The sequence below is a fragment of the Arvicola amphibius genome, chromosome 8, assembly GCF_903992535.2.
Source record: "Arvicola amphibius chromosome 8, mArvAmp1.2, whole genome shotgun sequence".
NCBI classification, from domain to species: domain Eukaryota; kingdom Metazoa; phylum Chordata; class Mammalia; order Rodentia; family Cricetidae; genus Arvicola; species Arvicola amphibius.
In genome coordinates, this window is record NC_052054.1 from 78,412,329 (window position 1) to 78,428,462 (window position 16,134).

At 52.2% G+C, this 16,134-nt stretch overlaps 1 protein-coding gene across 6 annotated transcripts in view; it reads right to left on the reverse strand.

Moving 5' to 3' along the window:
- Ryr1 (ryanodine receptor 1) overlaps positions 1–16,134 on the reverse strand; it is a 124,667-nt gene that overhangs the window by 1,879 nt on the left and 106,654 nt on the right. For 4 of the 6 annotated variants that reach the window (XM_038339323.2, XM_038339326.2, XM_038339328.2 and 1 more), the window contains 11 exons: positions 13,393–14,184; positions 12,442–12,506; positions 11,611–11,764; positions 10,712–10,798; positions 9,478–9,729; positions 7,888–8,018; positions 6,766–6,808; positions 4,984–5,114; positions 4,824–4,884; positions 4,321–4,467; positions 3,627–3,761 (listed from right to left, as the gene is read on the reverse strand). In XM_038339323.2, the coding sequence (XP_038195251.1) occupies positions 3,627–3,761; positions 4,321–4,467; positions 4,824–4,884; positions 4,984–5,114; positions 6,766–6,808; positions 7,888–8,018; positions 9,478–9,729; positions 10,712–10,798; positions 11,611–11,764; positions 12,442–12,506; positions 13,393–14,184 (1,998 nt within the window). Of the gene's footprint in view, positions 1–1,030; positions 3,490–3,578; positions 3,762–4,320; positions 4,468–4,823; positions 4,885–4,983; positions 5,115–6,765; positions 6,809–7,887; positions 8,019–9,477; positions 9,730–10,711; positions 10,799–11,610; positions 11,765–12,441; positions 12,507–13,392; positions 14,185–14,441; positions 14,535–16,134 lie in introns of those variants that run through there. The other 2 variants (XM_038339324.1, XM_038339327.1) reach the window with 2 other exon arrangements.

Consider the following 16,134-nt stretch of genomic DNA (forward strand, 5'->3'; position numbering starts at 1 on the left):
TGAGGAGGGAAGGATAGATCCTGAATGTGGACCCAGTGTGAGGTGGGGTCCCAAAGTGAATCAAAAGGAGAAAACACTCCCTTCCTCTGCTTCTTCACTGGGGTCTCAGAGTGACCGGCCACCTCACGTCCTGGACATTAGGAGCTAAAATCTTCCCTTTCTTCCACAGGTTGCCTTTGTTGGGTATTTGGTCACACTGGGCAGAAGTGTGACTAACTCAAGTGGTCACAGCCGGGGATGTACCTCGGTTGGTATGTCTCGTGTTTGCATGAAGCCCTGGGTTTGATTCCCAGCACCACATGAAACAGAAATGGTGGTATATGCCTGTCATCTCAGGTGATGGCAGGAGGATCAGAAGTTCAGAGTCATCCTTGGCTACACTGGGGATTGGAAACAGGACAGGTGACAGGAACAAAGGAGTCAGGCTGCGTTGGGGAGGGCCACTGTGGTCACTGTGAACTGGAGAAGGCACAGGAGCCCTCACAGGCTGGGTGAGGATCAGAATGGCTCAGATTGCTTCAGGACGGCAAACAGAATGACTTCATGCAGGAGGACAAGCCTCTGCTGGAAGCTGAAGGAAGTGTTATGAGAATAGATTGGGTGATGGGAGAAAGTGTGCTGGGCAGTCAAAAACAATGTGATATGTCAACATTGAAGAGGAAAAGATAAATTTTGGGGATTGGGTGTGCAGCAAGGCCTGGGCTCTAACCTCTCTCTCTCTCTCTCTCTCTCTCTCTCTCTCTCTCTCTCTCTCTCTCTCTCTCATACACACACACACACACACACACATACACACACACACACCACTCACACACACAGACACCAAAGTTTTTGTTTTGTTTTCTGTTTTTTGTTTGTTTGTTTGTTTGGTTGGTTGGTTGGTTGGTATTTTTCTGAGACAGGGTTTCATTTCATTATGCAGCCCTGGCTGTCCTGGAACTCACTCTGTAGACGAGGCTGACCTCAAACTCACAGAGATCCTCCTGTCTCTGCCTATCGAGTGCTGGGATTAAAGGTATGCCTGGCTACACCAAACTTTTTAAAATTTCTTTTGGGAGGTAGGAGGCTGGAGAGTTGGCTCAGTGGTTAAGTGCACTGGCTGCTCTTCCAAAGGACCCAGATCCCACATGGTGGGTCACAGCCATCCATAACTCAGACATACTTTAGGCAAAACACCATGTATACATGAAAGAAAAGAAAAGAAAAAAACGTGGTTTTTTTTTGTTTTGTTTTGCTTTTGGTTTTTCGTTCTTTTGCTTCCATGAGGAACCGAGATAAGGTTGGTGAGCCTGAGGCAAGGCGGCACTCTGAGCAAGAATCAGGAGGGAGATGAGGCGTGGCAGTCATGTGGGTTCTGTAGGCCCTGGCTCAAGCAATGGTCAGAAAGAGGACTTCCTGTAGAAGGCAGCATTTAATTCGGAAGGTAAGATGTCAGGTGAGGGGTATGGCTGCTGCCTGGTACAGGGCAGAGAGAGGTCAATGCAGTGGACCAGAAGTGGGAGGAAACACATGGTCCTAGAGGAACTGAAAAAGAACCAGAAAGCCAAAAATCGAAAGCAGAAAGGACTGTGGTTAGACTCAGGTAGCGCCAGCTCTTCCCTGCTTTTGTAAGCCATGGTGACATGATTCAGCCTTCTCCACTGGGTGTGTGGGTCACCAGAAGTTTCTAAGCAGAGGCGGGGGAAGGGCTGGGTCATCTGGCACATGGGAGAGACTTCACACCCGCTTTTTCTGTGTTCCCAGGAGGTGAGAGGTCCCAGTTGTGTTGACTAAGAGCTCAGGCCAGTGATGGTGATGGGGAGCAGGCTGTGGGGCTGGACTGCGGCCCACGAGCAGGGCCATGAAGTCAGATCACGATCACAAGTCATCTTCTGGCACAAACGCCTAAAATGATTCTCTTGATTTGCGGCCCCGCCTCTGGCAATCACAGTTAGTGAGTTATCATCGCCATTGTTAGAAAAAGAGAACTATGTGCTTACGATTGAACAATGGGAGAAAAAAAATCCTTAGCTGAACAGTGGTGTTCACACCTTTAATCCCCGCACTTGGGAGGCAGAGGCAGGAGAATCTCTGTGAGTCTGAGGTCAGCTCTGGTCTACAGAGCAAGTTCTTGGACAGCCAGAGCTACACAGAGAAATGCTGTCTCGAAAAACCAAACCAAACACACACACACACACACACACACACACACACACAAAACCTTTGGAGTAGTCGCCTTACCAATGTAGCTCAGCTTGGCTTTGAACTTATGATGCCCCTGCCCCAGTCTCCTGAATACTGGGATTTCATGAGCACATTTTGTGTTCTTCCACTGACTTACACCTCTGACCCCTAGTCTAAGGCTTTCAAGGCTTGTGGGGCTAGGCAGTCCCTCGCAGGCCTACAGATCTGTCTGTGAAGTAACAGGTGGCCAGGCTAGCGAGCGTAGGTGTGTTGCTTGCTCCAGATCATCCCACTCAAAGAGTACAGAGAGTGCCTCTCCTTTCCAACTATAACACACCATTGGTGCTGAGGATGGACCCAGGCCTGCTAGGTCACAGCTCTACTACCCAGCCGCAGCCTCCTAACCGACAATCCGAAGGCTTTTTGGTTTGTTTTGAAACAAGACTTCACTGTGCAGCTTTGGTTGTCGGAAAACTCTCTATGTAGACCACGCTGGCCTTGAACTCACAGAGATTCCCTTGCCTCTGCCTCTTGAGTGCTGGGATTCAAGGCGACAGTTACAGTTTTAACAGCTGAAATGATGTTGTGGCTGGTCCTGTTCAAAGCGTCTTTGCTGCACCAGCTGGAGAGCCCTCCTCACACCCCCGTGGCAGAGATGCTGTTATTTAAGCCCCTTCGAGACAGGCTGTGGAAGCTTAGCATTTGGGCTAGTTTTATGTCAACTTAACACAGCCACAGATATCTGAAAGAGGGAACCTCGTTTGAGAAGATGCCACCATACAACTGCCATGCAGGGCATTTTCTTAATGAGTGATTGATGAAGGAGGGCCCAGCCCATTGTGGGTAGTGCAACCTCTGGGCTGAGAGGTCCTATAAGCAAGCAAGCAGGCTGAGCAAGCTGCAGGGAGCAAGTCAGTAAACAGCACCCTCCATGGCCTCTGCATCAGCTCCTGCCTGCAGGTTCCTGCCCTGCTTGAGTTCCTGTCCTGACTGCTTTTGATGATGAACTGTTACATGGAACTACTGTGAATAAAACCCTTTCCTCCCCAAGTTGCTTTGGGCCATGGGGTTTCATCACAGGGACAGTAGCCCTGGGGTCATGGAGTTTCATTACAAAGACAGTAGCTCTGGGGTCACGGGGTTTCATCACAGGGACAGTAGCGCTGGGATCATGGGGTTTCATTACAAAGACAGTAGCTCTGGGGTCACGGGGTTTCATCACAGGTAGAGTAGCGCTGGGGTCATGGGGTTTCATCACAGGTAGAGTAGCGCTGGGGCCATGGGGTTTCATCACAGGGACAGTAGCGCTGGGGTCATGGGGTTTCATCGCAGCGACAGCGCTAGGGTCATGGGGTTTCATCACAGGGACAGTAGCGCTGGGGCCATGGGGTTTCATCGCAGCGACCACAGCGCTAGCTAAGCCACTTAGTTAGTAACTTAGACCAGCGCGGCAAGGGGCTCACCGTCATCATGTCATCGCATTTCATATCGGGCTCGTCCTCGTCTTCGCTCTTGTTGTAGAATTTGCGGAAGAAATTGAAGGCCACCACCGTGTACAGATAGACCACCACGGCCAGGAGCCCTACGGTCATCACCAGCTGGGGAGAGGCAGGCACGGGTCAACGTTTCGCTCCTTCTACACAGCAACCTCAACTCTCTGACTCCTTGGATACTGGAGCTTCTTCTGCACTCCAGCTGCTTGGCTCTCCCCGCCCCTAGAACGGCCCTATCCTAGGTCTGGTGTGGTGGCGCACGCCTTTAATCTCAGCACTCGGAGGCAGAGGCAGGCCGATCTCTGAGCTTGAGGACAGCCTGGTCTACAAAGCGAGTTCCAGGACAGTCAGGGCTACACGGGGAAACCCATCTCAAATAACCTCCAAATAAAACACAAAAATAAACCAAAGAATGCCCTAACCTCCTGGCTCAAGACCCTTCCAGGTTGCCATTCCCTTTGCCCTGTCCCTCAAAAATGCACCTTTGCCCCGCCCCTCAAAGACTGCTCCACCCTCACCTCCCCCTCCCACGCAGGCACGCAAGCACGCAAGCACTCATGGGCTGTTATCATGTGGTCTTCCCCAAGAGTTCTTGATCACCACCGCCCGCCCCGACTGCCGCTCCTAGATTTCCACGCAGGTCCCTGCCAGGTCCTCTGCACACCTGCTTTCCGTTGTGGGTGACAGACGAGAGGATGGTGCGCAGCGTCTTGACCCCCATGGCTATGTCCAGGAGGTGGGCAGCGAAGAAGAAGTTATTGTAGTGTCCCAGGAGGGACATCACCATGTACCAGCCCAGATACAGGAAAGACTGAGTATGAAAGGGATGAGGTCAGGAAACATGGAAGGATGCCCCAGAGCAAGGACAGACGCCTAGGGGACTGTCCAGGGGAGCATCTGCTTCAGAACCTAGGGAGCCAGGGAACGGGTGGGAGATGAACTAAGAAGGACCCACGGCAGCGGATGCTTCGGGGACAGGGAACCTCAGGGTGAGAAGGCACTGTAGGAGCAAGGCGCCCTAGAATCTTTCTGGGATCAGGAGACCTGGAACTCTCAAAACCCTTCAAACAACCAGAACGTTGCTATCCTAGGGGCTTTGCGTGGACCGTTCCCTCATCCGGACACATTGCTCTCCTGCCGCATTCCCTCTCCAGAGGCCCCACTCACATTGTCTGTGAAGATGACTCCGAACTTCCAGATCTGGTACTTGACATCGATGGACATGATCCTGAGGGAACAGGGAGGGAGACACAGCCAGATGGCTGGGCATCAGACACTAGCCCCCTGTGCCCCCTGACCCACCCCCCGGCTGATGTGTCTCTCTCACCATGTCAGCAGCCCCGGTGGAGGGTCAGGTTTGCGCTCACTGTGGGCTGTTATCTCCAGAGAGGCCAGGTCCATGCCCAAGAGCTCCGCAATCCGTTCCCGCCCAAAGATGTCCCCGTGTTTGTCCAGAACCTGCAGGAGAAAGCCTCAGGCCATGAAGACAGGTTGGAGCTGGAAAAGGGGACATTGCCTGTATAGGGGTTCCAAGGACGCTCAACTTTGCATGAGAAATAGGGGGAGCCTTTTTCTTGGAAGAAGGACCTGGTTTCTGCAGGAGGAAACATCCGGCAGTGACAGTAGCCAAACTTTATTGTTGGGGAGGGAGGCTGATATCATGATATCAGGACTGGTGGAATGTCCACTTTGCTCACCATCCCAGCCACACCAGCGTCCTTCCCACATTCCTACCCCAGGCACTTGACACATTTCCACCAGGCTCACTCCAGTCCTCTCCAACAAAACAGCAACCTTCCCTGGCCAACACACACTCCTGCGTATCCTCGCTGAGTTAGTTTTTAAATACTTTTTGTTGTTTTGAGACAGGGTCTCACCATGCAGCTCTGGATGGCCTGGAACTCACTCTGTGAACCAGATTGAGCTCAAACTCACAGAGATCACTGGCCTCTGTCTCCCAAGTGCTCAGATAAAAGGCATAGTGTCACCGGGATATTTAGTTATTTTTTTTAAGTCTTATATATGTGTGTTGCCATGTGTGTGCAGTGCCTATAGGGGCTTTAGGAGGGCATGTCATACACGGGAGCTGGAGTTACAGACAGTTGTGAACTACCATGTGGGTGCTGAGAAGTGAACCCAGCTCCACTGTAAGAGTAGCCAGGGCTCATAGCCACTAAAGCCAGTACTAAAGCCGCTATTATTTTTCAAATACTTATTGCCAAATTCTATTTGGGTTTACTTCTTTCAAGATTTACTGTTTATTTAGCTGTATGTGTGTTTGTCTGTGTGAGTGTATGTCACATATGTGTGGGTGACCATCAAATCCTGAAGAGGGTATCAGATCCCCTGGATCTGGAATTACATGACATCATAAGCTGCAGATGTGGGAATGGAAACTGAAACTGGACTCTCTAGAAGAGTAGCAAGGGTTTTTAACTACTAAGCCATCTCTCCAGCCCATCCATCCACCATCTATCTGTTCATCATCCAAAAATCTGTCCATGATCCATCCATCCATGATCCATCCACCATCCACCCACCCATCCACCCACCCACCCATCCATCCACCCATCCACCCACCATCCATCCACCCATCCATCCATCCATCCATCCATCATCTATGTAGTTGCTGGTTTGGGTTTTTTTTGGAGACAGTGTCTCATATAGCACAATTTAGTCATTAACTCACTGTGTAGATGAAGACAACTTTGAATTTATGATCCTCCTGTCTCCACCATCTGAGCACGGGCATGTACTGCCTTAACTATACTGTGTTGAGATTAAACCCAGGGCTTTGTGCATGCTTGGCAAGCACTCTACCGACTGCGGTACATCCTCGGGCCCCCAAAGACACGATTCTTAACTGTGCTCACCACACTGTTGCTCATCTCCTCTCTCAGACACCTACAGACTGAATCCTCGCCCTGTACCTTTTATGTGCAGCTTCTCTTTAGAGAAGGAACATGATCACCCGTACAAGTTCTCTAGAGTGGCACTGCCCCTTGCCCAGAGTACCATACAAAACAAGTTCTTGGCAAAGCTGGGAGTGGCCTGCTGGCAGCAAGGGACTCAGCCCAGGAGCCCTCCCTTCCCCACACTGTCCCCTCACCTTCCGCTTGACAAACTTGTCCCAGTAGTTGCTGGGGAAAGACCTGTCAAGAGAGAAGCGTGGGGAGGTTAGCGTGGTGTGGCAGATTGACTGAGATTGATCCCCACAGCCTCGCATATTTGCATATGTGGTCCCCAGCTGATGAGCTGTTGGGAAAGGATTAGGTGCGGTCTTGTTGCCACTTTGAGATTTCCAAATCCTTCACCAGGTCTGTCTCAGTCCCCCAAGCCCTCTCTGCCGTGTGGAGATCAGGATGTAGCTCTCAGCAACTTCTCCAGCACCATGCCTGCCTGAACACTATCATGTTCCCACCATGATAATAGACGAAGTCTCTGAAACTAACTATAAGCAAGCCTTCAGTTAAGTGCTTTCTTTGATAAGAGTTGCCTTGGTCATGGTGTCTCTTTAGAGCAATAGAACACTAAGACCCGCGGGAAGGGTCAGGAGCCACTGGCCAGGCCTGGGGATGACAACAACATGAGACAGGGCTGTTTCTAAATTCCTGGGCTTGAACTATTCTCCTGCCTCGAGCTCCTAAGTGCTGAGGTACCTGTGTGAGCAATTACACCTGACTCTAGAATCTATTTAACTATGATTATTAAAGTGGGGGTCAGATCTTTTGCAACTGCAGTTACAGCCACCATGTAGGAGCTGGGAACTGAACTCAGGACCTCAGAAAGAGCAGTCAGTGCTCTTAACTGCTGACCCATCTCTCCAGCCCTCTCCACATTACTTTTCGAGACAGGTTCTCTCACTGAACCCCAAGGTCACCAATTGGCTAGGCCAGTTGGCCAGTGAGCTCCATCGATCCTTCTACCTTTATTTCCTAGCTCTGGGATTCCCTGCACCAGACAGTCACAGTCAGATTTTTATGTCACTGCTCGAGGATCTGAACTCAGGTCCTTATGGTGAGCAGCAAGGACTTTACCCATTGAGTCGTCACCCCAACCCCCCCACCCACAGGAACTTCAAGTGTCCATTGGATGGAGAGAACGATGAGGCTCAGGGAGAACAAGTCAGGCCACGGGGCTGGAGCCTTGCTCTTCAGAAATCCAAGCCCGGACTGGAGTGGAAATCTAGCCCTGTTCCCTCTGCCACCCTGAGGTGGGGCTAGGCACTTACGGCGTGTTGAGCACCAGGCGGTCCCACTGTCCCTTCACGTCATCGTCCTCAGGCTGCTCCGTAATGTAGAGGCCATCAAACTCCAGCTTCCGGGCCAGCTCCTTCTCCCGCTTAAAGATCACTAGGGGAACCTAGGCACGGAGGGAGGCAGAGGTGACGGTTGGCATGAGCTATGCAAAAGCCGTGTGACCTGCCTGGAGCCTAGTGAAGTTCTCAGGGTAGAAAGTGGAGGTTAGGGGTAGGGTAGGGGGAGAGATGCAGGCAGAGGGTGGCCAGGTGGGTGGGGAGGTGTGGGCAGAAGTGGGTGACATTACAAGGGAAAGGGCAAGCTGGGGGGGCACCCCAGTTGTCTGTTGCAGGTGGGGCTCTGGTGGAGAGGCGTTAACTCAGGCTGTAAGGTGAATAACACAGAGGCAAGTGGAAGGGCATGGAAGGAGAGGCGAGAGGCAGGCACAGTGTGCACAGAGCTCTGCTCATTCAGCAAAATTACAAGATTTACACAAACTTCTGGACATGCAGAACCCGTGAGACATGGCTTGAGATGTGCCTTGGGGGGCACGACAAACCTTGGGCATATCTGACATGAGATTCCACTCTTCAGTCACATCTGAGACCCCAGAGACGCCCCAGTGACAGACAGATCTATTTATGTCTTCCTTCCTTCCTTCCTCTTTCCTTCCCTCCCTCCTTCCCTCACTCCCATCCTCCCTCCTCCTTCCCTCCCTCTCTCCCTCCCTTCCTCCTTCCCTCCCTCTCTCCCTCCCTCCCTCCTTCCCTCACTCCCATCCTCCCTCCTCCTTTCCTTCCCTCCTCCTTACTTCCTTCCACACATAGGTGTGGGCCCCTCCCCGGAGCATGGGCAACCTACCCCAGACCATACTCCTAAAGAAAATAGTCTCTTTCCCCCCTAGCAATCATCAGTTGTCGCTACTTGGCTAGGGGTAGGGGCTTGTATGCCCATACCCCGCTTATTTTGGAGACAGAATCTCCCTGTGTAGGCCAGGCTGGCCCAGAACTTGATCTCCTCCGGCCTTGGTGGCATTATAAGCACACACCAGTATGGGTCTCACTTCACAGAGATCTTATTATTAAAAAAAAATTTTAAGTGTGTGTCTATGTGTTTGTGAGTGCATGCTATTATGTGTATGTAGGTGATCATGGAAGTGAGAAGAATACATCAAATTGCCTGAAGCTGGAGTCACAGTCTGTGAGCCACTCTACACGGGTGCTGGGAACCGAACAGGGAACCTCTGCGAGAGCAGTATGTGCTCTTAACTGCTGCGCCACCTCTTCACCTCCCTGCTTCACAGAGATCTTAATTCAAGCGATTAACAGGCAGAAAATAATATTCCCCATGATAAATTTGCCCCCTTGATGGGGAAACGAACAGCCATGTACGCACAGTGCAGATAAGTTGGAGCTTAGCACGCCAGCCATGGTCAGCATTAGCTCCCATTTGCCAGAGTATCCTCGCCGAAGACCTCAGTCCTGTCCTGGTTGGCGATCTTTACCCATCCTAAAGTCTCCTGCCCCCACCGTTCTCCTAGGTGCCCTCCCTGCCCAGGACCACAGTCACAGGTCCGGTCTCACCTTGAGACAGTTGTAGCCGATGATGCAGAGGAAGGCCACCAGCGTGTGCAGCAGGCTCAAGCACCGCAGAGCGGGTTCCATGTAACCTGTGCTCTCCTCCAGGAAGTAGTACACCATGTTCTCATCCTCATCACCTTCCATGTCCTCGCTCGCACCGGAGCCCCAGCCAGAGCCGCCACCAGACCCTGCCCCTGATGTATCCCCAGCTCCGGAGCCTTCTATGTCATCCTCCCCTGGTGGGGAGTCTGAGACCTGAAGTGGGGTCAGAGGTTAATCAGAGGGGACCCTGGTGGCTCCTGGCCTGTCATGCCGAACTCACAATCAGTAGTAATATTTATAAGACACTATTTGTTTCCTCTCTCTCCTCAATTCTCTGTTAAACAGAGTCTCATTGAGTAGCCCTGGCTAGCCGGGAACTCACTATGTAGACCAGGCTAACCTCAAACTCAGAGAGATCTACCTGCCTCTGCATTTTGAGTGCTGGGACTAAAGGTGTGCACCACCACTGCCATCAACACTTTGTTTTTTGACATAGGACCTTGATAGCATAGGCTTGCCTGGGATTTGCTATATAGCCTAGGCTAGCTCAAACTGTCTCCCAAGTGCTGGGATCGAAACATGCGCCACCAAACCTGATCCTGGCTTCTGCTTTTAAGTTTCGTAAGTCTCACCTATAAATGTGGTTTCGACCCCATTTTGAGGATGAGGAGACCGAGGCACAGAGAAGCTAAGCATTTTCTTACCATTGCCCATCTCTACCACACAGTGTGTTATCTAGCCCCCTCCCCGACAGGACCACGAAGCCCTCTCTGACTTCAGGAGGCCTGGTTCCTAGCCCTTCCTCTCTGTTCCACGAGCTGCCCACTTTCTTCTTTGCACACACGTCTCCTCAGCTGCCCTGAAAGTAAAGCAGCCTCGATGGGCCTATGGGTGCTGCAGAGGGGACTCTCACACCTGGTACTGCCTGGCAGGTGGTCAAGCTGTCTGGGAAAGCAGTTCTGTGTCCCTCATTGAATGCATGCAGGCATCTGTCCCCCACGGGTCCAGCCACCCCCACTCAGACTCACAGCGTGTCCAGACCCAACTGTCTTGTCCAGACTCCCTTAAGAAGTCTCAGTCTGGAACCTCATCCCTTCCCTGAAGGGGCTGGGCCCTGTGGTGTGTTGAGCCTCCCACCTCCCATCCAGGCGAGGATCTGACCCTCCCCCGGGGCCTGGGACCACTGCATAGACACCTTGTAAAACAGCAACATGAAGTTGATGGCAAACGCCAAGAAGAGGGCCAGGAACCGCAGCGTGTAAAAGTTCCTCGACAAGTAGTTCTAGAAAGGGAGGAAGAGCGGTCACAGTGCAGCCTCATCCCTGACCACATCTCACTGCTCACCACAACCAAAGGACCCGAGCCTCAACGGGCAGCTCCCACAATCTCCTTCCCCTAGAGCGCTCACTGGGTGCCAAGACTTCTGCCGAGAGCATAGAAAATGCCAGGCTCTTGTTTGGCTCACACCATGGCTTTGTGGACGTGATGGCACTTTACAAATGAAGAAACTGAGGCTCGGGGAGGGAGGTGCTGCCTTTCTCAACGTCATACAGCCAAGGAGCTGCAAACCCATTATTTGGGAGAAGGGATCCCAGAGATGGAACTTGGGACTCTCATAAGAGGCGAACTCTCTGCCACTGAGCCACACCCCGATTCCATACTTGGGGTTTGACTCCAGGTCAACGGGAGTACATGTCCCAGCCCCCATGCCACACTGCTTCATGGTCTGCATTACCGGAAGTAGAAGATGGCTTCTTCATCACGCCATCCCACCCCCCACCCCCCACTTCTCCTATCCCTATTCTCACAGCGCCTCACAGAACGGCCTTCCATTCAACCTCCTGTCTGGTCCCCAACTCAAGTCAGGACTGGCCTGAGGTGGAGACAGGATGCTATCTCCCAGACACCTTCCTTCTTCAGGGACAGATGAGATGGGTCTTGCCCAGGACCTCTGAGGGTCTAGACCTCCCAGCTGTGCCTGGGGACCATCCTGCCCTTTCTTTAGTGAGTTCCTCTCTGAGATGAGCTTGGAGCTGGGAGAGTGGAGTCCTCACAAGAAGAGAAAGTTTTAGGGTGCCCCTGCTGTGTCCTCACCAAGAATTTCACCCTCTGTACTTCCAGTTCCCCCCAAAATTCTTCCAGGCCTGCACCTCCTGCTTCCTCCTTTTTTGGAGGGGGTGGAGAGGGTGTCTTCTTGGGGGGTTCTGGAGGAGGCTCGGGGACTTCTTCCTTCTCTCCATTCTCAGTACTGTAGGACACAGAAAGGGATCAGCGGATGCTTGGGCAAGTCATTCATTCAAAGTCACTCATTTGGGGGCCATCCTATGCCAGGCAGGCCAGGTCTAGATGGTGCTGGGGACCCAGACAACCGAGGCCCTGCCCTCACAAACTCTAGTAAAACAGTTGAGTGGTGCGGGTAGGGGCGGGGCTAAACAAAGCAAAGCTACTCCTTTGCAGTAGTAGGGGTTAAAGCTGGGACCGGAGCGTGCTGGGCAAGTGCTCCGCCTCTGAAATGCATCTGTTTTTCCTTGTTATTTTGAGATATCTCAGTAAGTTGTCTAGGATGGTCTTGAACTTGCTCTGGCCCAAGCAGGCCTTCAACTTTTGACTCTTATGTCCCTTAGATGGGATTACCACACCCAATCAAAATAACTTCACATATGGGGCATGGGGAAAGTGTACCAGACAGAAGGATCCACGTGCACAGCACAGAGATCCAGAGCTAAAAGGAGCATCCTATCTCTGTTGTCTTTCTTGAAGTCGCTCCTCTGTCCCCAGGTATGGACTGAATGATGATGCAGAGGGCAGAGGGCAGAGGGCAGAGGGCAGAGAGTGACCAGTACAACTTGGGACTTGACCTAAGAAGGCCCTCAGTTCAGAAGAGTTGAGGCAAGGGTCTCACTCCCTCCACTCTGAGACACTCACTCGGCTTTCTCAGGTTCGGGCTCTGGCTCTGGTTCTGGAGGGGGCTCCTCTTCTTCTCCCTCCACCTGGGGATAGGACACAGATCTGAGCCTTCGTGGTGCTCACCAGTCTCTGTCTAGTCTGTCACTCTCTGGCCTCACTTCTTTCTCCCTGGGTAACCAAAATGTTATTCTTATTCCTCTACCAAGGAAAGGGGGATTAAGTAAAAGTCTTATTGTTAAGAGGGGAAGTTGAGGCTCACATAGATAAACTGCCTAGTTTGCAATCCTGTGCAGAATTAGTCTGAATTCAAAGAGGTTTTTGTCCGTTTGTGGTGGATTCTTGCTGTGTAGCTCAAGCTGGTATTGAACTTCAGGTCCTCCTTTCTCAGCCTCCCCAGTGTGGGAATCACAGGCTTGTGTGTTAGTTAGCACGCTTGCTCAAAGATGCTCTTGTCCCTCATGGCTTCTCATCACCTTGACAACCGCAGGCAGCAATTGTAGCTCCAAGGTGTGAGGATGTTGGGGAACCTTTCTCTCATAGACTAGCTAACTCCCTACACCTGTATCCTTTTTTTTTTTTTTTTTTTGGTTTTTCGAGACAGGGTTTCTCTGTGGCTTTGGAGCCTGTCCTGGAACTAGCTCTTGTAGACCAGGCTGGTCTCGAACTCACAGAGATCCGCCTGCCTCCGCCTCCTGGGTGCTGGTATTAAAGGCGTGCGCCACCACTGTCCAGAGCCCTGTGTTTCTCTGAGGGTCATCCCTGGTGTCCGTGGCACTGGTTCCATGTGTCTTTTTAGTCCTGGTCCCTCCCCCATCCTCTAATTTGATCTCTAGGTCTTTGGTTCTCTCTAGTCCACAGTATGTATTTCTCTCCCCAACATTTTGACCTTTTCTTTCCTCTTTCAGTTCTGCTTTCTCTGAGGGTTTCTGTCAGGCTGTCCCTCCCTGGAACCTTGCAGGCCTCGCTCACCCCCAGCTTCCTCTTGAGGATGGGCGAGCCCTCTGGCGTGGGAGGCTCCACAGGTGTTGTGTCACCCATGTCCCCTAGACCACCAGCGCCTTCTGGCCGGAATGGGCTCCCATCGGCCACAGCCACCGCCCGGTCGGCACCTCCTGTGCCAGCCTGGTCCGCTGCCGTCTCTTCATCTCCCGCGCCGTCGGCTGCATCACCTTCGCCCTCTCCCACGCCCTCTCCCTCGGCATCGCTGCCAGGGCCGCTCGGTTGCTGGCCGTGCACCTCGTCGCCCGTGGGATCCGGCATGCCCGCCAGGAGCTCGGTCACAGTCACCTTCTTGGCGCTGTCTACTAGCCCGCCGCCAAACAACGAGCCCCAGAGCAACCTCAGCGCCCCTGCTGCCGCGCCTGCGCCCGCGCCCCCGGCGCACGACACCAGTGCCCATAGCAGCGCGGCCACCGCGGTGGCCGCCTCCCGCGCCGTCAACCTCCGCAGCCTCCGCACGCGCCGCCGCAGGCTACGGTAGCTCAGGCTCCGCAGCGTCCGGCTCGCCGCCGCCGCCAGCCAAGCCCACACGCCCGCGGCCGCTGCAACACCCGTCCCGTCGGTGCCCGCTGTGCCCTCCTCCACTTCCTCCGTGTCCTCGTCCTCGTCTTCCTCAGGCTCTCCCTCTGGCTCCGAGATCTGAGCAGCGATCTGCATCTCGAAGATCGTGTCCTCGCAGAAGCTTACAAACAGCTCCATCTTCTCGGACTCGCCACCCTCGTTCACCACGTCGAAGATGAACTGGCGCTTAGATTCCTTCACCTGCAGAGAAGAGCAGATGGAGGGGGTTCACTGTAGCAGGTGCCCTTTGAGACCGGGACTCACGTTGGCTAACCTCCAACTACTTAAAGGGTTGAGGATGGCCTTGAAATTGTATAGCACCACCCTCCACAATCTCCTTTATTCCTCTTGGTGTAAATTATGTGTAGGGCTGTAGACATGGCTCAGCAGTTAAGGGCACGGGCTACTCTTTCAGAGGACCCCCGGGTTTGCTTCTCAGCATTCATAGCGCAACTTACCCACTGTCTGTAACTCCAGTTCAAGAGTTTTCAGGAATGCACATACAGGTGGTGAATGTATTGCGTGCAAGCAAAACACTCACATACAATAATCTTTAAAAACAATAAAATTATGTGTGTCTGAGTGTTTGTGAATGCAGGGGACCTAGGATTCTGGGAGAAGGCATGGGTTGTGAGCCACCCAATGCGTCCCTGGAAACCAAACTCGAGACCTCTGCAAGAGCAGTAAGCACTCGTAACTGCTATTATTCTTTTCTTTCAAAGCCTTATGTCCAGGGCTGACTTTCAACAGACTGCAGCGAGGGAGTTACTCTGCTATGTATGAAATCCCGACCCAGAAGCAGGTCGTTTAGGAATGGTTTAGCGCCAGGTTCCACACGAATGTGCATTCAACTTGAGCAGAAGAGGGCAGCCCCCTTTGGGGCTGCACCCTATTTCTTGGGATGAATGGCTCGCCACACCGGACAGTCCAGACACATGGAGCATGCGCATGTGGGGGAGGTGGGTGCCAGCCATGTGTGCGAGCATAACTATTATTATTTTTATTATCATCATTATTTTGGAGACAGGGTCTTTGTATGTTAGTCTGGAACTCACTATTTAGACAAGGCTGTCCTCAAACTTAGAGACTGGCCTACTTCACCTCCCAAACACTAGGATTAAAGGGGTGCACTGCCATACCCCCTACTTTTTTTTGAGACACGGTTTTTCTGTAGCTTTGGAGCCTGTCTTGGACCTAGGTCTTATAGACCAGGCTGGCCTCCAACTCACAGAGGTCCGCCTGCCTCTGCCCCCCAAGTGCTGGGATTAAAGGTGTGTGCCACCACTGCCTGGCTCATACTTTCTTTAATATTCAAGAAGGCACGGTTTTGTTAGGCTGCCTGGGCTGGTTCTGAACTCATAGCCTCAAGCAATCTTCTCCACTCGGCCTCCAGAGTGCCTGGGGCGATAGGTGCACATCGCTGCACACAGCCTACAAGTTATTAACAGCAGCTAATTACAGAACATGGACCAGCATGCATGTCACCTGAGCACATGGGAGGTGAGGCAGGAGGACCCCAAGTTCTAGGCTGCCCTGGGCTGCTGCAGTCTCTCTCTTCATACATGTATGTGTATGTATATATGTATGTGTATATGTATATGTGTGTGTGTGTATAACTCATTTGTAAGTAAGTATGTTACCTTAATAAAGACAGGCAGTGAACCAAGAATTCACAGACCTAGACAGGCAGCTAGGCCGACACAGATCATAAATAAGATGTAGAGTTGGAGCTCCCAACAGGCTAGCCCCAGAATCTAGCTTTTGTTTATTTCCACTTTTTGTTTTTGTTTTGAGACAGTCTCCATATATAATGTGTGTTTATTTTGTACATGTAATCCTTATGCCTCAGCCTTTCACGTGCTGGGATTACACACATATATTTGTACATGCCCAGCATATACCTTCTAGCTGTTTTGTTTGTTTTGAGACAGGGTCTCAGGTATCCCCGGCTAATTTCAAATGTTGTGGGTTGATGAGGATGACCTTGAACTCCTCCTGGTCCTCCTGCCTCCACCCGCCAAGTGCCAGGATCACAGGCATACACCACCATGCCATGCACAGGAGGAGTGGGTGTCCAGGGAGAACCCAGGAAGAGAGGGTCTGCACTAGGGAGCAGAGGAGGAGCACATGGGAGGAGGGGGAGCTAGCAGC